The 26,513-nt window shown below is 43.6% G+C and overlaps 3 protein-coding genes across 6 annotated transcripts in view; 1 reads left to right on the top strand and 2 right to left on the bottom strand.

Annotated features, from left to right (window-relative positions):
• Nucleotides 1–211: 211 nt before the first annotated feature.
• Nucleotides 212–26,513, bottom strand: part of LOC309366322 (putative CENPB DNA-binding domain-containing protein 1) — a gene marked incomplete at its 3' end in the record, with an annotated part of 54,664 nt that continues 28,362 nt past the window's right edge. Inside the window, exons 2-3 of the mRNA XM_081904773.1 lie at nt 1,229–1,545; nt 212–1,095 (exon numbers count right to left, since the gene is read on the bottom strand). Coding sequence (XP_081760899.1) covers nt 212–1,078 — 867 coding nt within the window. The 5' untranslated portion in view covers nt 1,079–1,095; nt 1,229–1,545. The remainder of the gene's footprint in view (nt 1,096–1,228; nt 1,546–26,513) is intronic.
• Nucleotides 9,339–21,641, bottom strand: DNAJB9 (DnaJ heat shock protein family (Hsp40) member B9). Of its 2 annotated transcripts, none has more exons than XM_081906604.1 (3): nt 21,619–21,641; nt 12,100–12,326; nt 9,339–10,468 (listed from the first exon to the last, which is right to left on the bottom strand). In XM_081906604.1, the coding sequence occupies exons 2-3, from the start codon at nt 12,314–12,316 to the stop codon at nt 10,032–10,034; spliced, it is 654 nt and encodes a 217-aa protein (XP_081762730.1). In that variant the 5' UTR covers nt 12,317–12,326; nt 21,619–21,641; the 3' UTR covers nt 9,339–10,031. The 2 variants fall into 2 exon arrangements, with proteins under 2 accessions (XP_081762730.1, XP_081762729.1); XM_081906603.1 differs by lacking the exon at nt 21,619–21,641 and adding an exon at nt 19,439–19,590.
• Nucleotides 19,747–24,694, top strand: THAP5 (THAP domain containing 5). 3 transcript variants are annotated; one of them, XM_081906418.1, is made up of 4 exons: nt 19,792–19,918; nt 20,058–20,131; nt 22,036–22,225; nt 23,654–24,694. In XM_081906418.1, the coding sequence occupies exons 3-4, from the start codon at nt 22,082–22,084 to the stop codon at nt 24,665–24,667; spliced, it is 1,158 nt and encodes a 385-aa protein (XP_081762544.1). In that variant the 5' UTR covers nt 19,792–19,918; nt 20,058–20,131; nt 22,036–22,081; the 3' UTR covers nt 24,668–24,694. The 3 variants fall into 3 exon arrangements, with proteins under 3 accessions (XP_081762543.1, XP_081762542.1, XP_081762544.1); XM_081906417.1 differs by lacking the exon at nt 20,058–20,131 and having other exon boundaries at nt 19,747–19,918; XM_081906416.1 differs by lacking the exon at nt 20,058–20,131 and having other exon boundaries at nt 19,747–19,918; nt 22,033–22,225.

The following is a 26,513-nucleotide window of genomic DNA, read 5'->3' as shown; positions in this document are numbered from 1 at the left end:
AAGTCACATCAGATTGTTTTGAAATTCCTGTATAGTCTGGAGACCATAGGCTTATTCTCTGTAAAAGTTTGAAAATCCTTTCATAGTTATATCTTATAAAAATACAGTGGTACCTCGCAAGACGAAATTAATTCGTTCTGCGAGTTTTTTCGTCTTGCGAATTTTTCGTCTTGCGAAGCACGGATTCCCATAGGAATGAATTGAAGATCAATTAATGCGTTCCTATGGTCAAAAAAAGTTTAAAAATCACCAAAGTGTACAGTACTGTACATACATTTTCTAAGACTCTGGGGGACAACTCGAAGAAGGTTCCTCTTCCACTCTTTGCTTCTTTGCTGAAGAACCTGTCCATGGTCTGCTGCTTCATCCGCCTTTTCAGCACCTCCCTGAAAGACGACACGACCCTCGTATCAAAAGTGTTCGCAAGGTCACGTGTCAGGTCCTTGTCAGGGTGGTGCCGCTGTGCAAAAGCCTGCACATCTTTCCACTTCTGGCAAATGTCCCTCAGTTCTTTGGAGGACAGCCGCTGTGGAATGTAGACCTCCGTCGTCACAACCTCCAGGAACTCCGCTGCAAAGTCTTCAGCCGCAGGAACATCAGAACTGGCAGCCTCTCCATGCCTGACCATGCTGTGGATTCCAGATCTCGTCTTGAACCGGTCAAACCAGCCTCTGCTTGCCTTGAAGACATCTGGCTTGCCTGAGGTTCCTGGCTGTTGCCGGACGAGGTCTGCGTGCAAGACCTTGGCCTTCTCACATATGGCGGCCTCAGTCACTGTGTCCCCTGCACACTGCTTCTCTTCTAACCAGATGAGCAGCAACTTCTCCACCTCCTCCAGAACAGCTGGGTGGTTCTTCACGATCCTGGTGACTCCCTTGGCTACATCAGTCGCAAGGATCTTCTCCCTCATCTTCAGGATGGTCCCGATGGTCGATGGAGTCCTTCCGTACTCCCTGGCGAGGTCTGTCACACGCATTCTACGGTCGTGCTTCCGGATGATCTCCTTCTTCATTTCCAGCGTAACCTTCTCCTTCTTCCTCTCGCCGGCCTCTGCAGCAGCAGTCTTCTTGGGCCCCATGGCAGCACAGCTCCTACCTTCGCAAACCCCCCCCAAAAATAAAAAAATCAGTGCTTCACATCCAAAAAATTCAAAAGCACCAAACCTCCTAGAAAACACCCCAACCCAAAATCCAAAAACCCCCAAAAAAGTTTTAAAAGTTTAACTTACCAAATGGCTGCAAAAGAAGTTTTGGAAAAGCTTCAAAAATCAGCAAAGTCCTCAAAAACCTCAAAAAAGGCTACCACACTGCGTGCTATGAGTTGCTCCTTGAAGTCAAGTTGCAACTGCACCTCTTCAAGCAATGCACCCTGGGTATTAACGGTTTTAAGAAAAAGGAAACAAACTTGCAAGACGTTTTTTGTCTTGTGAAGCAAGCCCATAGGGAAATTCGTCTTGCGAAGCAACTCAAAAAACGAAAAACTCTTTCGTCTTGCGAGTTTTTCGACTTACGAGGCATTCGTCTTGCGAGGTACCACTGTACATGACTTCATTTACCTTGACTTCATTTATTCCTTCACATTGATTGATTAGTCAGCGGCCGTACTTCTTAGGATTGTTTTTTGATGCCTTGTGGAACCTAGATCTAAGTCTAGCATTTCCCTTCATATTTGCTGTCCAAGAATCTTCTCCAAGGTGGATCTGGAAAGGTCAAGTGCAAATATAGGTATTTGAATTACTACAGAATGGGAATGGGCAGACATTAGACTTACAACGTCTATTTTGTTCTTACTAGAAGCCCAGGTATGTACTGGAGCCAGCGGTTGCACTTAGAATTAAAAGAATTCTGAGCCTAGGAGTTTGTTATGAGTACCAGAATTCTTGGAACACAATGTCCTTCTGTGCAAAAGGCCACACCCGGATACCACCAAATCTTTTTTATTTCAGCAATATAATTTAATGTGGAGGGGGTGTTATGTATTCAGTAGTCTGTGTTTGCTTGTGCTTGTGTCTGGACTAAGGATTCTGAGGCCCTGTGTTCTGATTTGATACATGATATCCAATCACAGAACATTTCAGGATTTAAGCCTCTGCCCACTGGCCCTTGAACTCTGAGTTGTGATTCGCAGCTTGGAAATTTAGACAACCAATCACGTTGGGGAGTGGGAGTGGCCCAGGCTTTCAGAAATGTATATAAGCAGTTGCTTTGCCCCTGTTGTCCAGTTCTGTTAGTTCCATAAAGGTTCTTTCTGTTATCACTGTGTCTTACCTTGTGGGAACCCACCTACACTTCCGGGGGTATTGGATTGCTGCTATTGTTAAGCAGTTTGAAGTCAAATATCCTTGCCAACCTACTACAAATTACTCTCTCCCCTGCTGTGATACACATACTAAGCACTCAAGCCACATAGATAACAAGTACTCATAGTTCAAATTAATAATCAAGCAAGAAAAAAGAGCAAGAAGATGTCACAATTACCTCACTTTCTGTGACTTCATCGCACATGTTCAGTTGGTTCAACCACTCTTCTGTGGGAGGGCAGATGAATGACATTGACTTACTCCTCCATAAGGAAAAGAGGAATTTCTGAAATTCACATGACACAACCTAGTGATTGTGTGGACTCTTGTATTACTGTTACAACAATCTTCCTGGAAATAGAAACAATTTAATGCACAGTGGTTAGATAGCCTGTACTGTTCACTTTTCAAAAATAAAAAACATGCAATCTAAGCACAAGCTTTCCTGTTTCTGTCTGATCTCCACACCTAAGACCAAGCACCTCATCTGTGTCCATAAGGGGTGCAAGGAAGGCAATTAGAGCAATTTTGAAGGCATTCAGTAAATCTGATATTTTCACATATGCGAGTTGCACTGATGCTCCCATCAGCATTGACAGTGATGAAACAGAAATGGGCACAGCAGTGCTGCTGCTAATGCCAGAGTTCGTTACACAAATCACTTTATCGGTTGCCCATAAGGTCTAAAAATGCCCTTCACATTAAACACAGAGGCGTGCATTGAATTGGGTGGCCTGTTCCCCTCCTTTCCATCAAAACAGTGTGCTGCTGACATCCCAATAATTCACTGAAGGCTTTCGCATTCCCACTGCGGCTCTGAATGACAGCCTAATGCTGTTATTAAAGAAATTGCTTATCCTAAAGTTTCCCACACTTCATGCATACTGACAACTTGCAACTCAACCAAGAAGATATTAGCATTTCCTATAACCTTGGATCTCCGCACTGCAAAGCTCAGTACTGAAAGTGGGTTGGACACTTGCAGATTTAATATTTTCACACCATTTCCCGTCCATATGGAACTGGAATGACCTGCGCTTCACGCAAAGTACTGCACTTATTGTGTAGACACGTGCAGCAATCAAGACACACAGGAGGCAACTGTCATAAAAGGTAAAAAAAGAAGGGTAAAGGACCCCTGGATGCTTAAGTCCAGTCAAAGGTGACTACGGGGTTGCGGCACTCATCTCGCTTTCAGGCCCAGGAAGCTGGCATTTCTCCACAGACAGCTTTCCAGGTCATGTGGCCAGCATGATTAAACCGCTTCTGGCACAATGGGACACTGTGGTGGAAACCAGAGTGCACGGAAACACCGTTTACCTTTCCATCACAGCAGTACCTATTTATCTACTTGCACTGATATGCTTTCAAACTGCTAGGTTGGCAGGAGCTGGGACAGAGCAATGGGAGCTCAGCCCGTCATAAGGATTCAAACCTTCAACCTTCTGATCGGCAAGGCCAACAGGCTCAGTGGTTTAGACCACAGTGCCACCCGTGTCCCTTTCAACTGTCACAAGCCACAATGGATGGATTTGGGGTATGACTATATGGTGCTAGCATCAGCACTATTCCCCCACCTCTTAAATTATTTTTATTTTTGCCTAAACACTTTTGGGCATCATCACAAGCGGTTGCAGACCTTTGACAGGAGCAGTTAAAAGAAACAGAGAGAGGAGGAATATTTGTCACATGGGTGGCACTGTGGGTTAAACCACAGAGCCTAGGGCTTGCCAATCAGAAGGTCAGCGGTTCAAATCCCTGCAACAGAGTGAGCTCCCGTTGTTCGGTCCCTGCTCCTGCCAACCTAGCAGTTCGAAAGCACGTCAAAGTGCAAGTAGATAAATAGGTACCGCTCCAGCAGGAAGGTAAATAGCGTTTCCATGTGCTGCTCTGGTTTGCCAGAAGCAGCTTAGTCGTGCTGGCCACATGCCCCAGAAGCTGTATGCCGGCTCCCTTGGCCAGTAAAGCGAGATGAGCACCACAACCCCAGAGTCATCCACAACTGGACCTAACGGTCAGGGGTCCCTTTACCTTTAACCACCAGATTAACAGTCCCCAAACCCAGCATCTAAATCCATTGTTTGTAAATGGAATCACTTTTTTGGGGGGGGATATCTTTTCTTAGTCCTAGTTTCAAGATGCCCCATTCTTAAGCTTCACAACAATATACATATATGCATATAGGTCAGAGGGAACTGACTGGTCACCCTGAATCCATCATCATCTGTGGTTATGAAGTTCTCTCTGACCAATGGCTTTGCAACCCAGTTGCCATGGGCATTTAAAGAAACAAAATTATTATAGAAAACAAAGTGCACCTAATCCCATTTGTTGACTTTTATGAGGTTAGAAATTGTGACCCTGGGAATATATCAGCTGTGGTGGCTAGTGCCCTCTGGGGCAAGCGTGAGTTGGAGAATAGCTTCTACCACAGAGCCTAGGACTTGCCAATCAGAAGGTCGGCGGTTCGAATCCCTGTGACAGGTTGAGCTCCCGTTGCTCGGTCCCTGCTCCTGCCAACCTAGCAGTTCAAAAGCACGTCAAAGTGCAAGTAGATAAATAGGTACCACTCCGGTGAGAAGGTAAACGGCATTTCCATGCGCTGCTCTGGTTCGCCAGAAACTGCTTAGTCATGCTGGCCACATGACCCATATGCCAGCTCCCTTGGTCAATAAAGCGAGATGAGAGCCGCAACCCCAGAGTCAGCCACGACTGGACCTAATGGTCAGGAGTCCCTTTACCTTTAAAGGCATCATGGACTTTGAAGAAGCACGATCTTAGGACAAATGGGAGAAATGAGCTAAGGGGAAGGCACGTTTGGCAAATCCTCACCGTGATCACCTCCTGCCCAGAAACCTATGGCCACCCTGTAGAAGGATGTGTGGATCCAGAATTGGCCTCCATAGTCATTTATGGACACACCGCTACGACTGCGTTCATGGAAGACAATCTTACTCGGCTACGAGTGATCGCTGAAGGAGGAGGAGGTAGATCAGTAAACAAGGAGACTAACAGTCACAGCCAATGACAGACAGACTCACCCCTTGACAGGTTGTAAGAAAGAAGGCAGGCAAGTGGGGACCAGCTAAGGGCACACAGGTTGGTGAGCAGTGCCCTCATGGACCAGCTTCCTCTGAATGTGAGGGACATGGGGTGAGAGCTGATAGTCCCCATCATTCCAGGGGACTATATACAGGAGGACATAGCTCCTGAATCTTAATAATTGGCTCAGAGAGGGGATTTCTGCAGGGGAATTTTTCATTATGCATGCATGACAAACTGTTCTCTCAAAATCCTCTTCTATACAATTGAAAGGTCTACCTTCAGTTTTCATCATCTCATTCCACTCCAAACCCATCTCCTTTAACTATTAGGCATTTACTTAAAAAGCTATTCATTTCTGTAATCTATTAAAAAGCCCTTGAAGCCTTCATTCACTCTATCAATCCATGCCGAGCAACATAGTTTAAATCTTTAAGTGGTTTACATAAAAGCAAATGTTTCATAACTGAACATAAAAGGGCTACATATGCAGCAAGGCATGTATAAAGTTGTGCCAATCAGAAATGCACCTTTCCTTATATGCTGAGCACCTGCAAAAAGCTTCTTGGATCAAGCAGAACTGGAATTCTCTAGTATGAGTATTTTTTTTGTCTTTTGTTAGGAATACTTGAAGCCCTTAGCTACTAAAAACCAATTCTCTCTCTATATAGTGAAGTGTTTTGAGGAGGAACATCACTACAATTATTTCCAAGCCACAAGCACGGTGGCACAAAACTCCATTCTTAGATGAAAATTATTACATGCAATTAAATAGCTCGCTTTGTCTTTGCTTAGACCTGAGAAGCTCAGCATTTTAATTTAAAATCACACGGAGAATGCCCTCAATTCTATAATTAGTTACAGAATCTTAGGGTGGTTTTTTTCCTCTCCCCATGGACTACCAATTAAGCAATTGTAACAGAACAATAATTGAAAGTCTAAGGGGCAAGAAGCTAGAAAATTAATATTCATATTCTGTTGTTGCTTGGATGTTGTTGTTTTCCAAATAGAAAAGGAGCAAAAGAGGGAGTGGAGAGAAGAGGCCTTTAAAAAACACACAAAACAAAGATGCACATAGCTTCATGGATGCGATCCACTTTATTATACCTCATTTGCTGCTGCAGACAACAGGGAAAGAAAAGGGAAGTGTGGGTATTAATTATTCTTAATGCTATGGCATTCTAGGAAAAAACAAAAGAAAACCCCTATACTGAAAGATCTATACTATCACAGAATGAAAAGCTGACCACAGGGGAGCTGACCAGACCCTATGTTTAATGCAACTATTTTTCCTCGATTCTGATAAGAATCTCTGAAGGGTTGGGCTGGGAAATCCAAGCATTTTCTTAACTCTCAAGAATGTAATTTTAAATATGTTACCCTTGGCCTTTTATGTCTTTGCCTGTAAACCTGTGTGATATTTGCAGCAGGAAAAGATTACCAAGTGGCATGATCCACGTAAGGGACTTGCACAGGCTTGCTGTGTTTCAGTGGCATGTATTTAAGACAAAAGGGACGCAGGTGGTGCTGAGGGTTAACCCACAGAGCCTAGGACTTGCTGATCAGAAGGTTGGCAGGTTGAATCCCCGCGACAGGGTGAGCTCCTGTTGTTCGGTCCCCGCTCCTGCCAACCTAGCAGTTCTAAAGCACGTCAAAGTGCAAGTAGATAAATAGGTACCACTCCAGCAGGAAGGTAAACGGCATTTCCGTGCGCTGCTCTGGTTCGCCAGAAGCGGCTTAGTCATGCTGGCCACATGACCTGGAAGCTGTACGCCGGCTCCCTCGGCCAATAAAGCAAGATGAGCGTCGCAACCCCAGAGTCGGCCACAACTGGACCTAATGGTCAGGGGTCCCTTTACCTTATTTAAGACAAGGTGGCTACAACTTGTTCTAGCCACCCAGAATTGGGCAGCTGTTTAAGCTACTTAAGCTGGGCACTTAAGCGCTTTTCCTCTGTTGAATACACGTTTCATAAATGCCCACCCAAGACCACTAGGGAGGTAGTCTTGCAGGAACTGGTCCTTTAACAAGTGGCTGCCTGCATAAGGAATATCCACTCTGGCAAGAGGCTCACAGTAGAACTCTGTATTAAGTTAAAAACATGTTCACCTGTTAAGTAGTTGTAAGGCACTGTGTCCCATTCCGCTATTACAAGTAGTGGCCAGTGTGGTGAGGCAGAGCTACCTTCTTGCCATGGGTCATTGCAGCTTACCTGTGCAGGTGTACAAGCAGGTCTGCTGTGTAGTCTCTACTGGGGCATTCACACAATCCCAAATTCACCACTGCCTTGTCCAGGGAAATAGGAGTGACCCTGGCGGACAGCTTTGCCTCACCTCATTCGCTTCTGGTTGTTGCTGCATGTCCTTGTTGCAAATGGACACATGTCCATGTTTTGAGTTTAAAAATGTGCAGAACATAAACAAATGAAAGCAACATTAAACGCAATTGCTGACAAAATGTATTAACTATAAATACTTTGTCTTCAACTCTGAGTGCAAGAATCAAGTTGATACCAAATATAAGGGTGTGTACTTTTACAGAACTTCTGGAATATTGATTTATACCCATTGCCATTGTTGCAGTGAACCTATTTTCCTAGCTAAGCTCTCCAATGCAGGTATCTTCAACCTTTTCAGATCCAAGACCCACTATTAACCCCAACATGGGAACCCTTTCTGAATCTTTTGCCATATATTTGCATGGTGGCGGTGGTGCTCCTGTTGTGACCCACCTTGGATGAGATCATGACCCACCAGCTGAAGACCACTGCTTACTGCATGAGCTGAAACTTTTAAAAATGAAGCAGCTTTTCACTTTTTACACAGGGTGGTCCTCTCTAAAGACATCCACAACTCCAGTACCTACATAGGTCACAGGTCAATATTTAAAGGTTGCTTGCACTTCCATCACACTTCTGTACATCTATTGGTATCTCTGCACATAATTCAGAAACTGAATGCATGCAGCTGCTGGAAAATATTGCATTTTGCACTGAAGTGAGGAGATACAGAAGCTCTCCCCATTGAATTGTATATGCAAGGGTTCCTATCCAACTCAATGTAGTAACAATTTTTTAGCAGGCTCACCATGGGGGCGTGGTATGGAGGAGTGCCAATGGTGGGTATACCAAAACTTCCTGCTGCAATTGCAAAACACAGTAGCCAGACTACTGAACAGGAGGTGGTGATCTGAATATAAAATTCTAGTTCTGCCAATGTATTTCTGAGCCCAATTCAAAGTGCTGGTTTCAACCTATAATGCATCATGAACCCCCTTTCCTCAGGTCAACAGATTACTGCACATCAACACCTGAGGTCCTTCTGTGTGTTCCCTTCCAAGAAATGTTCTGAGAGTGGCCCATTTCTGGAATGCTCTCAAACTGGTCTGGTGCAACTTATTAAGTTTCTGTCACCAAGGGCAAATATGGTTTTATTCTCCCAGCGATGTTTATGTGATTTCCTTTCGATGAACACTTAACATTTTACATTTGTGCTGTTTTGGTATACAGTGGTACCTTGGGTTAAGTACTTAATTCATTCCGGAGGACCGTTCTTAACCTGAAACTGTTCTTAACCTGAAGCACCACTTTAGCTAATGGGGCCTCCCACTGATCCTGAGCCGCTGGGGCACGATTTCTATTCTCATCCTGAAGCAAAGTACTTAACCAGAGGTAATATTTCTGGGTTAGCGAAGTCTGTAACTTGAAGCGTATGTAACCCGAGGTACCACTATTTCTTATGGCTACTGTATTTTATTATAGTAAATTGCTTTGGAGTGCCCTTGGATGTGTGAAGCAATACGTAAATATGAAACTAACTCAACTCTGTTGGCTATAGGCAAAAGGGGGAATAATATACATACATAGAAACACAGATTAAAGGCCTCTATAAGGAAGGGGTAGCTATACCTCAGCCTTTAGGTCATGACAACAAGAGAAAGATCCCCCCCCCCGCCTTTCATATTAACATACGCACTAGGTTAACAAAAAAGAGACAAGTCAAGTGTTCTGTTTTATGTGGTACAGGTAAAACAGTAGTTTGTTACACTAGTACTGAGGCAATTCAATGAAAGTCACAACTGGCTAACAGTGACAACGCCAACCTCAGATGCTGGCTATGATCGTCATTGCTAATGCTTCCCAACTTTCTGTGCTCAGGGCCTAACAATAAGAGCTGCAAGGTCAATTTTGCTCAACACTTGTCACACGTCACCTAAAAAAGTCAAATTTAATGTTTCATGGTATTTTAAAGTGACTACTAATAACTCAGGTTTGGAGTAGGCAAACTAATTAAAAACATAAGATCACACAATCACTCAACAGGATAACACTTTATAGAAATAGAAATCTGACAATAATAATGTTTATTGTACCACTAACTGGCACTAGTGAGGTAATCTGTTAACCTGCTTCTATGTTATTAAAAATAGACCCTAACACTGTCATATGGAGATTTCCCCCCACATGCACATTCTATGTAACCCATTAAATAAGGTCAACATCGTCTCATCTTGCTTTGTTGCAGTTCTGGGTAATAGTTATCAGTTTAGCTACAGCTTATTTCAGCAGTTAAAGTACTCTGATTAAACAATAAATCTCACACAGTTCACAGAAGAACTTCTGTATTTCAGCAGCAAAGGACAGAAAGAAAGAAAATAGTTAAGGGCGGGGCAGAGAAGAAACGCCCAAGTATTATTGTCCAGAACAGTCTGTGAATGTAGTAACCATGTTTCCTCGACGCTGTGTGACAGTTCTGCAGTGCTTACTAGATCCATGGAATTTATTTTCAGTCTGCATTGTGTGTCGGTGTGTGTTCTCAAACCCATTAAATGAAAACATTTTTTCCATATCTTCAAACATGTCATCAAACAGTCCCCCTCCGAAGGAAAATTCTGGGAAAGAACGCCTTTGCCTGCTGTGAGCATGCTGATGGCTCCGAAAATGACTTTCAAAATGTTTCTTCGACTGTGTGTTGTGGTTTTGGCCAAAGAAGTCAAAGTCTTTAAACAAGTCATCAAAATTGAAGTTAAAAGGCTGCTGGAAAGTGTTTCCGTTGCTTCTTCGTCCTTCAGCATGGCCAAACTGGTCGTATTCCCTACGTTTGTTTTCATCCGACAACGTTTCATATGCTGTTAAAGAGCAATGCAAGAGAAAGTTTAGCACATGCTCAGAGAGAGAACAGTTTTAGCTCAGTAGAATATACTCTGCATGCATGACATATATTCATTCAGCTCCTGGCCATTTCAAGTTCAAGGTTCTGGTGTAAAAGAACTCAGGAAGTTTTTGAGCTTTCAAAATGCTGGAGAACTGTTACATCTGTTGATGATACTAGGTCACAGATAGAACACACTCCACAAAGGCAGACAACTGATCCATACAGCTCAGTACACTAACAAGCAGTGGCACTCCTAGGTCCCAGGCCTTATGCAGAGATGGAACCCAAGCCTTCTTGCAAACAAAGTATGTGTTCTACCACCGAACCTTTCCAGATCAGTTCCTCATTCTTTTGAATTTAGAAGTCTGACAAAATGTCAATACCTCAGCCAAGGACGTGACTTGGGTGAACTGTTTTACACATATTTATGTGAGAGTAAGCATCCCTGAACTCCGTGGGACTTACTTCTGAGGGGGCATGCACAGAATTGCCTGTAAAGATACAGGGCCCGAAGAAGAGCCTCCCAAAGTACTCTGCAACAACTTATTGCTTTTTTAATCCACTTGCAAATTCTGCTTTATCAAGGATCACATAAAACTTTTAAAAAAGTACCGTATTTTTCGCTCCATTGGACGCACCGGACCATAGGACGCACCGGACCATATGAGGGGGAGAACAGGAAAAAAATTTTTTTTCTTGTTCTCCCCCTCTAAAAACAAGGTGCGTTCAAGGTACATTCACCAGAGCTTGTGGGGCTGGCAGTGGGGGGAAGCGCTGCTTTCCCCCACCGCCAGCCTCAAAGATCCCTGAAGCCTTTGGAGCGCAGCGCCCCGCTGCCCTGGAGAGGCTGTGCGTGCAGCCATCCCCAAGCTAGAGCAGCGAGACGGAGCGCTCCACAGTGCTCCGTCTTCCTGTTCTGGCTTTGGGCTTAGCGGCGCAGCCTGCATTCGCTCTATAGGACGCACACACATTTCCCCTTAATTTTTGGAGGGGAAAATGTGCGTCCTATAGAATGAAAAATACGGTATGTTTTTGAGCCTCTCCAGAACTTTTATGCTAAAGTCTCCCTGGATTGATTTGTTTCACTTTAGCCGAAGAGAGAAATTAAGTGAAACAAAAAACCGCCTGTTAGTTCAATATGTGTTTCAACTGTAACTATTTTTAGTTACAATTTAGGAGGTATAGTTGCTGGAAACTACACTCTCCTAGAAGTCAGAGTATAAATATTTACAATAAATAAAGTTGTGCCTGTGTGCAACAGTTTCCAAAGATAGCTAAAAGGGTTATTATGACCAGATGACTCTTTAATCCCTAGAAAATAGAATTAAGATTCTTCTAGTACTAAGTACTAGTTCCTTTTGTGCTCCACGGAGTACACAGGACTCCTAGACAAGCAGACAAGCTTCATTACTTTCTGAAAAATGCAAGTTTCCTAGATTTGGAGGCAGTGGGTGGGAGGGATAGAAAGTTCTATTTTTCCCCGTGTGCAATGATTTAGTTGAATTCAACCAAATATATCTAGCTTTACTCATCTCCATGCAAAGTGGAGATCAAGAAATACCAGGTCAATGAGTGTTTAGTAAAATAGAATAGGATTCTACTTGCCTTCTGCAATTTCCCTGAATTTTGCTTCCGCTCCAGGACTCTTATTCTTGTCTGGGTGGTATTTCATTGCTAGTTTGTGAAATGCCTTCTTGATTTGGCGATCGGATGCAGTCTTGGGAACACCTAGGATGTCGTAATAACTCTCAGCAGCCAGGATTAATTCTGTTATCATTAAAATGCAGAGTGCAAATATAAAGACAGCCTGTGTAGTAGCCATTGCAATATTCCTGTGGGGGAAAGCAACATGATTAGCCTTTGGCAACAAAGCATCTCTCTAATGAATCATTTACCTTTTTTAAGGAAAGCAATTTTGAATATTTTTACTTTTGCACCAACTTCTCAGGCATTAACAGTTCACAGCTGCAGCTAATATATTTCCTTTCACCATGGATATTAGTAGACTTCCTTCAGAATAATTTATACTTACCCCTAGCTACTAAAAGATTGATCTTTCTTTATTTTTTAAGGCATTTTCTGAGCAAGGTGTGATGCAAACCTAAGTTACATTCAAAATAGACCCAGGGGAAACAAATTACTTCAAGTCCATTGCTTTCAATGAATCTACTTCAAATACCGATTATCACCCAAAAGGTTTAATCTGTGCAGTCTATTTTTTTTACAGTTGTACCTTGGGTTACAGATGCTTCAGGTTATGAGTTTTCAGGCTGCACACCGAGCCGAACCTGGAAGTACCAGAATGGGTACCTGGCGCAGCGCTGCGGGTTGCGAACACTGCAGGTTGCAAACATACCTCCTGCATGGATCACGTTCGCAACCCGGGGTTCCACTGTACACACATTTAAATATCCTGCCAAATGCTTAGGGTAGGATTAAACGAATGTGTCCCACCAACGAAAACCCTGCGCAACAACTTCCACTTGCACAATGGAGGTTCCCCCTCCTTTGCCCCCCAAATTGGCTTGGGGTGTGTCACCAGAAACTGTGGAATATCCTGTGGTGGGAGGAGAGGGAATCATTTCATCAGGCAAGCCAAAACGCTTGCACCAATGAAATAATCAGAAGAGCGTGCCTCTGAATGCTTCCCTTAGATTGCTGCTATTGGAATCAAAGAGAGGTAAGTACTTCACTTTGGTTGGATCAGAGCCACACTTCTACATGTATTTATGGTTTCCACCAAACAAGGGTTTAGGATCTCTTCTCAAATTTCTGCTGTTAAAGATCTACAATCATCAACAAGCACCACAGCAGGGCAATGCTGAATTAGTCCATGTTGGGAGGCTTATCTTTTCAGGCCTGCTTAAAATGTCTCCCTACAAATACTAGATTTTCAGAAACATCAGGAACAGTATCAAAGAAACATTAGGTGACCTTATAAAGTTTACACACTGTGTGTGCATATGTGCAGAAATACGCAATATGCATGCACACGTTTCTAAAGATGCCTACTAACTCACATTTGTAATGACAAAAACCACTCGAGAAAGGGCAAATGTGCATGTCTGTGTATCTGTACACTAAGGTAACCTGGTGTTAAATAAAGGTAAATGGACCCCTGACTATTAGGTCCAGTCGTGGACGACTCTGGGGTTGCAGTGCTCATCTCGCTTTATTGGCCAAGGGAGCCAGCGTACAGCTTCCGGGTCATGTAGCCAGCATGACTAAGCCGCTTCTGGCGAACCAGAGCAGCGCACAGAAACGCCGTTTACCTTCCCACCGGAGCGGTACCTATTTATCTACTTGCACTTTGATGTGCTTTCAAACTTCTAGGCTGGCAGGAGCAGGGACCGAGCAATGGGAGCTCACCCCATCACGGGGATTCGAACCGCCGACCTTCTGATCGGAAAGTCCTAGGCTCTGTGGTTTAACCCACAGCGCCACCCACGTCCCTAACCTGGTGTTATCTTGTTATTTTTTCAATAATGTCAGAAGCAGTGGATAAAGTTTGGGCTATTTTGCAGACGTTCGCTTTATAATCAGGCTTCTCCTTTGTTGCAAAAACGCTGCCTACCCTGTGCAAAATAAAAACAATCAAAATAAATTGTAGCATTCTTTCCACCTGCTGTGTTTGCCGGTGAACCTCAACATATGTTGAATTTATGTTGGGGGGGGGGGATTCCCAAAGTCTTTTTTTCCTGGAGGCCCTTAATGTGCACAAGTTAAATGTGTGTAAGTTGCAAGTCACCTGTACTTCAGCCCTTCCCTTTTCATAACAGTATTGCTAAAGACGAAATACATCCCTTAAAGAGAACTGCAGGAGTGGGGGCAGTTCAACAGGTCTCTCCCCCCCCCCCATTTTTAGCTGTGTATTTTTGGCATGAAATGGAGAGGTGGCAGTGAATGGAAATAAGTGCCAGCTTTTTAATTTTAGGGCACGGGGAGCAACAGTGATAGCAAGTGGAAGTAATGTATTATTCTTAGTGTGATTGCCTTTGTTTCCTCAGCTAATACTTACTGCAAGCCCTTTGGGGACAAAGAAAGATGCTGATGAAATGGCTATGAGCTACTCTGAGCCCATGGGATATTGCAGGCTATAATAATAAATAAATAAAATTGATAATGCAGAAATGCACTTCATAACTACCAATTCCCAATTGAAAATTCTGTTCCCTACAGTTGTCAACACTCATACTGACATTTATCACTTCCTAACATGGGCAATTACAATTTCAACGTGTACACTAATACCGTTTTTGATACATATGCAAATTATTATACATGTCTATACATGCCTGTTTTGCATCTTATTCCTGGTAATGAGACCACAGCAGGCAAGGCTTGGACACAAACAAGTTGTTCTTTATCTACACTCTTACATATGTTACATTCTCCCAAACTCTCTTTCCTCCATTTTCATCTTGCCCCTCCTTCCTTCTAGCAAGGCTCTCTAGGGTTTGTTTAGGGACAAGCTCTAAACATATACACACAGCGAAATGAAATAATAAAGCTATAAGGATAAAACAGCCTGTTCTATTAAAGTCTGTACAGCAGTACCTCAGGTTAAGTACAGTGGTGCCTCGCAAGACGAAATTAATCCGTTCCGTGAGGCTCTTCGTATAGCGGTTTTTTCGTCTTGCGAAGCAAGCCCATTGACAGCTTAGCGGATTAGCGCTACAGCTGTCAAGCTGCTTCCAGCGATCAGCTGTTAAGCGGCTTATCAGCGGAACAGCTGATAAGCGGCTTAGCGGCTTAAAAAAAGGAAGAAAAAAGCGAAAAAAACCCGCAGGGGGATGCAAGATTTTTTTCGTCTTGCGAAGCAACCCCATAGGGGAATTCGTTTTACGAAGCGCCTCCAAAACGGAAAACCCTTTCGTCTAGCGGGTTTTTCGTCTTGCGGGGCACCACTGTACTTAATTCGTGCCGGAGGTCTGTACTTAACCTGAAACTGTTCTTAACCTGAAGCACCACTTTAGCTAATGGGGCCTCCCACTACTGCCGCGCATCCACTGCACGGTTTCTGTTCTCATCCTGAAGCAAAGTTCTTAACCCGAGGTAGTATTTCTGGGTTAGCGGAGTCTGTAACCTGAAGCATATGTAACCTGAAGCGTATGTAACCCAAGGTACCACTGTACTTTGCTTTCAAAACTAAATTGTGCTGTTCAACATAAAAATGAAAGTAACAATTGTTCTTTCTACTTTGGTTATGTATTCTGTGTTTTTATATCATGGTTTTATTCTGTGAACCACCCTACGACCTGTGGTATACAAATTTTATAATTAATAAAATAAAAATAGTAACTACACAACATCCTAGTTTGCTTCTGCTTCATAAAGCTAAGTTTCTATCCAAATGCGATTTTGGTTTTAAACACAGTGTAAGGCAGCCTCTAGGGATGTGGGTGGCGCTGTGGGTTAAACCGATCAGAAGGTCGGCAGTTCCAATCCCCGCGATACGGTGAGCTCCAGTGCTCGGTCCCCGCTCCTGCCAACCTAGCAGTTCTAAAGCACGTCAAAGTGCAAGTAGATAAATAGGTACTGCTCTGGCGGGAAGGTAAACAGCGTTTCCGTGTGCTGCTCTGGTTCGCCAGAAGCGGCTTAGTCATGCTGGCCACATGACCCGGAAGCTATATGCAGACTCCCTCAGCCAATAAAGCGAGATGAGCGCTGCAACCGCAGAATCGGTCATGACTGGACCTGATGGTCAGGGGTCCCTTTACCTTTACTAGTCTCTGTGGGAGTATATTTTATTTTATTTTAATATTCATTCATTCATTCATTCAGTCGGTCTCAGAATTTTTAGGGGGTTAACCAGGCTGGGATAGCAGGCTTGTTGGTTTTTGAATGTCTGATGATGATGTCCAATCATCATCTGCCTCTTGTCTGAAGGGACCCATGGAGGGAGCTCCAAAGCAGATCTTAATGAGTCGCAAACTAATAAGAATCAAATAAATGTTCCATGAACAGGAATAGTAGGGTAAGCTAGAAAGAACTGCTAACTATCTTGTCTGAGAATTGGAAGTCAGGGGGGAAATGTATTGGCACAATTAAGACAATAGACACCACAATTTTAACTATCCACAAGCAGTGAAAAATTCCTTTTGTGTGAGGTGGGATGGGGAGGAGGAGCTTCTGCTTTCACTGTTTGCTAAGCTGTATTGGCCTGGTTTGTAACAACATGGCAAACCAAACTATGGCTTACCAGGACTGCATGGATGCACCTTGGCTACAGCTGATAGCAAGTAGAGGTGTTAACTAACAGTGCAGGACTAAAAATACCAACTAGGGGGGAACAAACCAAACCTCTCCTGGAGACCACACGTTCATGGTAGGGCATAGTTTGGCTTACTGTGTCATGCGAACCAGTCTAACTCTAGTTAAGGAGATCAAACCAAGGTTTAATTGTTGTTTGTTTGAATGAGGGCAAGTGTAGGGAACCTTTGGCCTTCCAGATGTTGCTGAACTACAACTCCTATAGTCCCTGGCCAATGACCATTCTTGCAAGGGCTGATGGGAGTTGTAGTTCAGCAAAAGGGCAAAAGATTCCCCACACCTGTACTAGGACTTGGGCATAAGCTACAACAAGGCTAGAACTTCGCATTCCTCCTAAGCTGTACTACGTGCCAGGACTGGGAACCGTGGTTTAGTCCACTGGTCTTCAACGAGTGTGTCAAGTGGGTTTGCAGCCTGAGCCAAGGTGGGTCACAATAGGAGCACTACCACCATGCAAATATGGGTCTCCAAATGTATGTTTGGCTTAAAAGTGTGTCCTGGGACTGAAAAGGGTGAAGATAACCAGTTTAATTTAACTCTAGTTCAGGACAAGCCTCTCCTTTGTAACTTAAACTGCCAGTTTAAAATCTTAATTATATGAGGTGATGCATTCATATGCTGAATGCCTTGCACTCACAGCTGATCTATGGCAACCTGTATTCAGATATAATTACAGGGAGGCAAATAGCAGTCTGCAACACCACCCATTGTAAGCACTTAAACTCACATCTACCTTATTAGCATGCAGTGTAGTTGGAACACAGCTCACCTCCTTCCAAAAGGATCTAGCTCCAGCTTTTCTCCTGGTTTCTTATTTCTAGCTGGTGTGTTTTTTAATGAGAGTTTTCCTCCCTCAGCATAAGCAAGCTCATCCCTCACTTAGTTCATATCACCACCTCGCCCACTGCAGCTTAATTTGGTTTGTACAACATAAGGGTTGCCATACGCCTGGAATTTCCCGGACATAGCTGGAATACAGCAGTTGTAAACAGTGTCCAGGCGGAAATCGCTGAAATGCCTGGGGAAATCCGGACAATCCATGTCAGAAGTCAAGATTTTGGTAAATTTTCTTAAATAGCTCAAAAATGTCATTTTTTGACAACTACAGGCAAAACTCAAAACTCAAAAATGTATGTGTCTGAATTTTCACTTATGGCAACACTACACAATGTCACAATAGATGAATCTGTATCTACGTGTATCTGAAGAAGTGTGCATGCACACGAAAGCTCATACCAAGAACTAACTTAGTTGGTCTTTAAGGTGCTACTGGAAAGAATTTTTTTTTGTTTGTTTTGACTATGGCAGACCAACACGGCTACCTATCTGTCACAATAGATGAAGATGCCTTCAAGTCTGAGTGAACCACTTCCCTCCCCCCATGTTAACTGCAGCCTGGTATCTTACTTACCCATCGACATTAGAATTAAAGAAGAGGAGGAAAATTCCATAGAGGTATGCACAGCTAGAAGACCCCCTAGGAGACCAGGGTTCAAATCCCCCACTTAGCTATGTAGCTTACTGGGTGGCCTTGGGCCACCAGCCACCACTTCTCAGCCTACTTCACAGGGTTGTTGTGAGAATAGAATGGGGACAGGTGGTTTACAAATGCAAAGCATACATTAATGAAAACTCACGCTCAAAGCTCAACTCAGCCATGACCCTGACCGTGGACCTCTCTCTCTCTGCCCCTCATCTACACCACAGGGCTGTTGTGAGGAAAGGGAGGGAGGAGAGAGAGAGAGAAAGAGAAAGGAAAACCTTTGATCCTGTTAGCCATCCTAAAAAGAACGTGAGATGATGGGCGAGGCTAAGACATACTTGGGGAGAAAAATAGAACACACTATACAGGCCTCATTCCTGATGGATAAAAAAACCTCCCTAACCTTTAACAACCGATCTCACAGCTACGGAGACTTGGTGGGTGGAGGGAAGAACCCCCATCCCGCCAACTCATAACCATTTAGTTTTTTTCCACCTCTGAGGGAGCAGAGGGGAGATGAAATGGGGCAAAGTGATGTTAAAAGGGGGGGAGGAAAGGGGGTGAAAATGGGACAGGGGTGAAAAGGGGTGAAGGGTTTAAAAGGGATGTTAAAAGGGAGGAAGGGGATAAAAAGGGAGGAGGGTGTGTTAAAGTGCGGTTTAAAAGTGGGGAAAAGGGAGATTAAATGGGGGGAAGGGGGTTAAAATGGGGCAGGGGTGAAAAGGGGAGAAGCTTGTGTTAAAATGGGGTTTAAAGGGAAGCAAAAGGGGGGCAAAGGGGGTTAAAGGGGGGCAAGGAGATTAAAATGGGGCAGGGGGTTGAAAGGGGAGAGAGGAGTGTTAAAGTGGGGTTTAAAGGGATGCAACTGTGGGGCAAAGGGAGATTGAAAGGGGGGCAAAGAAGGTTAAAAGGGAGTCGAAAGGAGGTTAGAAGGGGGGGAAAGGAGGTCAGAAGGGGGGAAAGGAGGTCAGAAGGGGGGAAAGGAGGTCAGAAGGGGGCAGGGGGTTAAAAGGGGAGGAAGGAGTGTTAAAGCGGGGATTAAAAGGGAAGCAAAGGGGGGCAAAGAGGGAGGTTGAAAGGGGGGCAAGGGACATTATAAGGGAGCCACGAAGGAGTTCTTGTCCCCCACCCCTTTTCACGGGAGCAAGAGCTAACGCTTCCCCCCTGCGTCGCCGCCGCCCCACTCACCGGCTCTCCACATACACACTCCCAGGCGCTCTCCCCTCGACCCTCCGCTGCCCCTTCTCCGGACCGCTCCTTCCCGCCTCTCGCCCTCCCCTTTTTATAGCCTCGGCCCAGAGGAGCGTCGCGAGGACGGAGGGGCGGGGCCGCTCCTACCACCACGAAGCGCTCCCTGATTGGCCGCCCGCGGGCGGCTGACGCGTCGCGCCCGCTTTCGGCGCACGTGGAAGGAGGCTGTTGTGGCTCCGCTTCGGGGTGACTCAGCGATTGGCCGGCGCCCGGAAGCCGGAAGCAGCTTCCGGAAGCGGAAGCCAGAGGAGGGTTGGGAGGCTGCTGCTCGTTGTGGTTTTTTTTTTGTTGCGAAGCTGGGACCCGGGAGGCTCGGGGTGGGGGGAGGGGAGCAATGCCTCGGTACTGCGCTGCTACCTGTTGCCGGAACCGAGCGGGGCAGAGCGCCCGGGACCAGCGGAAGCTCAGCTTCTACCCGTGAGTACCAAGGGGAGGCTGAAGGGACGGGCTGCGCGATCACCGACCCGCCAGCTGAGCTGGGAAGTGGGTGGTGTCCTGAAGCGGAGGAGAAGGAGAGTGGGTTGTGGCAAAATACGAGGCGGTTTTTCCTTTTCAGCTGGTGCTGAAACGACACCAAAGAAAATCCCCTGTGTTGCAGAACAGAACACTCTGAACAACATCAAGCAACACGTTGGCTAATAATAAACTGACAGTATTTTTATAACACTATACTGTTTCAGTATTCATAAACAGAAGACATAATGTGTGCATGGAGTCGCAAACTAATAAGAATCAAATAAATGTTCCATGAACAGGAATAGTAGGAGTGGTAAGTCACTGTCAAAGATCACTGAAATGGAGGCAAAATGCCTTTCCAGTCAATATCCTGAGAAGATGGGTGCTCCAAAAGTCTCAATAAGGTGCTCCGAGCACAGCAGCAGACAGTACAGTTCTTCCAGGATAATGAACAAATTAATAACCCCAAAGGTACATCAAATGGCCATGGATCAGCTGTCACTAAAAACTGACTTCAGAGCAATTCACATCTGTTACAACCCATTGCAACCCAACAGGAAGCCCCCTCTGGAATTTGTCCAGAGACATGTAGATGTTAATGTGTTTTAATCTGCCTTTAATAGTCTTTTATGGATAATTGTAATGGATTGTGTGGGGTGTTGTTGGGTTTTTTGTAAACTGGTCTGAGGTTTATTGCAATCTTAACGATATGCAGCGCTTTTTTTCTGGGAGGACACGGGTACACATGCCCCTGAACATTTAGGGGATCTTTGTCCTTTTACTGTATTTATTTTTCCTGATTTGGACTATAACATGATGGTTTTTCTTGAGTCAAAGTGAGAGTACCCATTTGTTTAGGGGGGAAAATCACTGACGATATGTAAATATGAACTGGGAAGTAAACGAATGGAGAAAGTGGAAGTCCACTGAAACGTTTGTGTTGAAAGGGTAGCAGTCATTTGGCAGATTCATGTAAGCGCACATATCTGGTAGACCGGTAACATGCAAGTGTGAATCTGTCTTTGCTTGGCTACTCAGCACTTAAATACATGACCTTTCACACCTCCGTTACTGTGCAATGCTGCATTGTATCAATTTACTTAAATTACAATTGTTTCTAAGTGCTATAATAAATTTGTCAAAATAAATAAATAAATGGCACTTTACACACATCCATTCAAAAAGGGTAGGTTTTCAAAAAGTAATGTATTTCATCCTCTTCTCTGCAGCTTGCCTGATAGTCAATTTTAAGAGTGGCTGGGTCCAGTAAGAATGGTGTCTCTAAGGGGGCTATATACAGTTTGGTTAACAAGGTACAAACTAGCAGAGAATCATCATAGTATAGTCTGGACCTAATTGAGGAAACAGAGGCAGGACCTGCTAGCCAAGATCTAGGTCTGGAGGACTATACCTGTTGCTGTGTGAAAAGGCCACGTAAGCCCATTTCAAAATATAATCAATGCTTTTTACAAGCAGCATACTGTGTGATACTATTGTGAATGCACACAGTGTCCATATGAATGCCTAGCATTTGTTTGACATCCTGCTCTTCAGAGCGAAGTTTCCAGAGAAGTTCCCTACACAAACAAGCTATATCTGTTGTGAAGTTTATCAAAATAGCAGCAGCACAAATAAATAAAATTTGAGTCTATGATATTGACCTTAAAAGCGTGGGAAGTTAAAGATTTTCAGCTGTCTCCAATCATCACCTGCCTCTTGTCTGAAGGGACCCATGGAGGGAGCTCCAAAGCAGATCTTAATGAAGCAGCAGTTTCATTTGGGAAAAGCAGTCCCTGAGATACCCAAATCCTAAGCCATTTTGGATTTGTGTGTTGGTGCTAGCATTTTGAATTGTGATGTAATGCCACTGGCTGAATTGTGATGTTATGTCACTGGCGGATGCAGTAGTCATATCATATAATTTATCCAGAGCTCTCGTTCTTGCGAAGTATCTCCAGTAACAATATGTTTTGTAAGAAACTTAAATGGATACTTTTACACATAAGGTCTAAAAGGTTGCAGGTAAGAATTTTACTTGAAATGTAACATACTGTTCTTGTAAAAATCTTTTAAAGCAGATTTCCTCTTCATGATAAAGAAAGATTAGAGAAATGGTTACGAAATATGAAACGCGACACTTGGACTCCCAGCAAGCACCAGGTTCTCTGCAGTGACCATTTTACGCCAGATTCTCTTGATGTACGATGGGGCATTCGATATTTGAAAACGACAGCAGTGCCGACTATTTTTTCACCATCTGTTAATCAGGTAAAACAGTGAATTTCAAATTACAAACAAACTGTGTAATACAGAGTAAGGATGGGCACAACCCGCACCCTCTTGATCCACCCTCTGGCTCTGTTCTGAGACCGCTGGATGATGCCAACTCAGGAGCCACTTGCCCCTGAATTGATTAGGGGGCAGGACTACTGTTTAATATTTGTTTTAAACCCCAAGTAAACATATGCCTGTGAAGGACTAGGTGGGAGGAAGAAGATACCGTGTCTTCCCTCCAAAACAAGAGTGGAGGGTGCTTTGCTGAACATCATGGGACTTGGTTTTTTTGGTAAACGTAATAATAAAAACTAATTATACTGCTATATACCAAAATGGGCTTCTGTGAAAGGTTTGTACTGTTATACCCAAACATTCTGGGTTTAAAAGGTAAAGGTACCCCCTGACCGTTAGGTCCGGTCACGGACGACTCTGGGATTGCATGCTCATCTCGCTCTATAGGCCGAGGGAGCCGACGTTTGTCCACAGACAGCTTCCAGGTCATGTGGCCAGCATGACTAAGCTGCTTCTGGTGAACCAGAGCAATGTACGGAAATGCCGTTTACCTTCCCGCTGGAGCGGTACCTATTTATCTACTTGCACTTTGATGTGCTTTCAAACTGCTAGGTTGGCAGGAGCTGGGACCAAACAACGGGAGCTCACCCCGTCGCGGGGATTCGAACTGCCAACCTTCTGGTCGGCAAGCCCTAGGCTCACTAGTTTAGACCACAGCGCCACCCGCGTCCCTCTATTCTGGGTTTACAGTGAGGGGGGGAAGTATTTGATCCCCTGCTATATTTGCCCGTTTGCCCACTGATGAAGAAATGACCAATCCATAATTTTAATGGTAGGTTTATTGTAGCTGTGAGAGACAGAATAACAACAGGAAAAACCCCCAGAAACCCAGAAGACAAAAGTCAGAGATTGATGTGCATTATAATGAGTGAAATAAGTATTTGATCCCCTATTAACCAGCCAGCTGTCAGGCTACCTGGTATCTTCACTGTATGTAACAAACTGAGATTAGAAGCACCTGCTGTAAGGGAGAGGTCTTACCTGTAATCCCAGCTCATTACAGGACTTGTACAAAAGACACCTGTCGACAGAAGCAATCAATCTAGCAGATTCCAAAGTAGCCACCAAGACCAAAGAGCTGTCCAAGGATGTCAGGGACAAGATTGTAGACCTGCACAAGGCTGATGTGCAAGCATCAAATTTATTTTGAATGGTGGGACTATGGAATAATATTTCAGGTTGCAGTCCTGTGCTCACTTACTGTGGAGTAAGCCCTCACTCACCACAGTTGGACTTGCATCTGAGAAAACATGCATAGGATTATGCTGTAATACAATAAAGGAGAGGGAACCACCATGCAATGTGTTGTAACAACTTTAATAAAATCAATTATTTTCTCTTCTTTAGGAAAAAGGATTTTCCCAGAAAAGAAAACAAGAAAAAATAGATGTCAAACAAAGGGATATGAGTGTAGCAACTGCATCTCTTAAACTTGCTTCACCAAAGAAAAATATCATTGAAGAAAGCCTATATAGAAAAGCACTTTGTACAACTTTAAGCAAGTCTCCAGAAAAGAAAGGACTGCTTAAGAACACAGTAAAAGTTGAAGATGATGTTTCCTGTCTAATTAAGTCTGTTACACAGAATACGGAGCAAACCAGCTCAGTCTTAATGCCAGCTGATGTGCAGAATTCAACAGCCCGCAATTACAGCTCCCCAGAAAATTGTAGTTTTAATAACTCTATAGATAACATTTTCAGTAGCACAACCACAATTTTGCAAACTTCAGTTCATGATCTTCATTCATGTCTTGAGCGCATTTCAGAATCCAAAGTCAGAGTTCCACAGACACATCTTGAACACTTGGGTTCATCTCCAGAATTAAACAATATCACTGTACCAATTAATGACCTTCCATCTGATCAACTGGACTTTCCCATTGCAAGCTGTTCAGTGGAATTGCAAGAAACTGATGAAAACACTGTGCTGCTCCACACTGTTTCACAAGCTTTAGAACAGCTGAATGGTAATAAAGATTCTGTTATCACCATTATAGTTCCTTCTGAGGGTTCAAGAACTCCCTTGCTGTTAGAGGGTTCATTTCTACCAGCAGAACAGGAATTAATAAACATAGGAACTGAAACATCTGCATGTATTGCCAGTTACAGTGGAATTGATGTTCTGCAGACTGAGCATTCATATTGCAGGCAAGACTCTGACAAGGAACAACTCTGGCAGAAAATCACAAAGCTGCACTCCAAAATAGCACTTTTAGAAATCCAGGAGAGAAAAACCTTAAACAGGCTCAAATCCTTAGAAGCGCTTATTGCCAAACTGAAGCAGGAAAATCTGCTCTCTGAAGAAAAACTCAAGATTGTAGAAAACTGTTTCACAACATTTGAAGTTACTATGATACAATAAAGGTTTTGCACTGATTGTTACAACTGATTACTACTTTGTACTTTGAAGATGATTGATTCCTTCATTTTTAAGGGTACTATTTATTGGCATTTATCAAATGCTCAAGTTTCTTAAAGGTGCAACAGCCGGGTTACTCATAAAGGAGAACCCTTGTATTTTATTTCATGATTGCACTGAAGTAAGTTATTTGATATGGCTTAATTGAAGAGTTAGGCTTAGCAGTGAAGCGTGAGATTTGCAGGCTTATTTGAATGTATGTTCAGTGAGTTTTTTATGCTTAGGCCCAAGTAAGTGTATAGGGGGCAGCCTTAACTTTCTAAAAAGCAAAAAAACACTTGAGCCCCTTTAATTTAAAAGTTGCAGCTTCTTTGATCTACTTGGTAGTAAATGTATTCCATGGGAGGTGCACATAGAATTGCAGCCTACATTAAGATTCAATAGATCTTGGTTTCCACTTACTTTGTTCAGGAGAGAGGGACAGATTGAGTTGCTCTATGGAAATAAAAGGGATTTTATTGAAATAAGTTGGGTTAGGCTCAAGACCATAGTGTTTTTCTTTGAAATATGAGTGGAATACCTCCATTTGCCCTAGTACCAGGAAAAAAATAGCTCCAGTGGTTTAACTGAATTGTTGATTAAACCACTGTAATACTGTAATTTCTAATATCTCCCTAACATGGTGTTCCAATTACCGTATTTTTTGCTCTCTTAAGATTCACTTTTTCCCTCCTAAAAAGTAAGGGGAAATGTGTGCGTCTTATGGAGCGAATGCAGGCTGCACAGCTATCCCAGAACAGCAAGAGGGATCACTGCTTTCACTGTGCAGCGATCCCTCTTGCTGTTCTGGCTTCTGGGATTCAGAATATTTTTTTTCTTGTTTTCCTCCTCCAAAAACTAGGTGTGTCTTGTGGTCTGGTGCGTCTTATAGAGCGAAAAATACGGTACTTCCTCTTTCTTTTCAGTTGGATAAATTGACCATGCAAGGTGGTAATTAATTAGTTTCCTACCAGATCCTGGAAAGGGAGATACTCTGTAGAAATACTTTGCCACTGAATTACAGTTAACTCTACATTTTGTTTCTTATTCAACACCGAGTTGCATAAGCAGCCTGAAGACTGAGGGAGGGGCTTTTATGAGCCCCTCCCCATCTCCCAATAAGCTGTAGGCTACCCCATCTCTTTGATAGGGATATGGTCCCTCTCAAGATGCATCATTATTATCCATTTTTGTTGCACAATTGGCTTTAACACACAATGCTCCCAGACCTTTGGGAGATGAGCTGCAGTTGGAGAAGTGGGAATAAGGAAGCAGGAAGGGATAAAAAGTGAAGAAAGAGCAAGCTGGAAAGGAAAGGCGATAAGCAAGGCAGGAAGTGCAAGGAAAGGGGAACCCAAATTCAAAGGGAGAGCTAATGGAGTTTTCAGCCACAATAGGGAGCTGGTTCCATTACTTTCAGAAAAGAGTCAGATGGATTATGGGGCCTGATCAGGATCCACATGCAGCTCTGTTCTGATGGAGAATATCCAGCTAAGATGCTTTTTATATGCTCCTGTCCCCATCAATCTAGCTACAGGCGATTCTATACAACTGGATTTTGACTGAACACCTCAACATTGATACGATATGAATTATAATTCCACAAATCGGCATTTTTCACAAGTTACCGCCAGGTGGATGAAGCCTGTGCCAAAATTTGTGTAAATGAATAAGGAACAGTAAGTGGTGTGAGTTTTGGATTACACAAAACCAGGCACGCTTCCAGTTTTTATTTTATTGCGTTCATGAAATGCTTCACATAAAATATTCCAAAGCAATTTCACAGCAAAAACAAACAATTTAAAGATGC

Source organism: Podarcis melisellensis (genome assembly GCF_964234715.1).
Source record: "Podarcis melisellensis genome assembly, chromosome: 3".
NCBI lineage: Eukaryota > Metazoa > Chordata > Lepidosauria > Squamata > Lacertidae > Podarcis > Podarcis melisellensis.
The sequence above is the reverse complement of the archived record's forward strand: the minus strand, read 5'-3'. Positions and strand labels throughout refer to the sequence as shown.

Excerpts from the sequence above, each read along its gene's own strand:
- DNAJB9 (XM_081906604.1), bottom strand. The coding sequence starts at position 12,316 with ATGGCTACTACACAGGCTGTCTTTATATTTGCACTCTGCATTTTAATG. Across the intron at positions 10,469-12,099 it reads ATTCAGGGAAATTGCAGAAG|CATATGAAACGTTGTCGGAT; the intron begins GCAAGTAGAATC and ends GCTCTTTAACAG.
- THAP5 (XM_081906416.1), top strand. The coding sequence starts at position 19,836 with ATGCCTCGGTACTGCGCTGCTACCTGTTGCCGGAACCGAGCGGGGCAG. Across the intron at positions 19,919-22,032 it reads CGGAAGCTCAGCTTCTACCC|CAGATTTCCTCTTCATGATA; the intron begins GTGAGTACCAAG and ends AATCTTTTAAAG. Across the intron at positions 22,226-23,653 it reads TTTCACCATCTGTTAATCAG|GAAAAAGGATTTTCCCAGAA; the intron begins GTAAAACAGTGA and ends TCTCTTCTTTAG.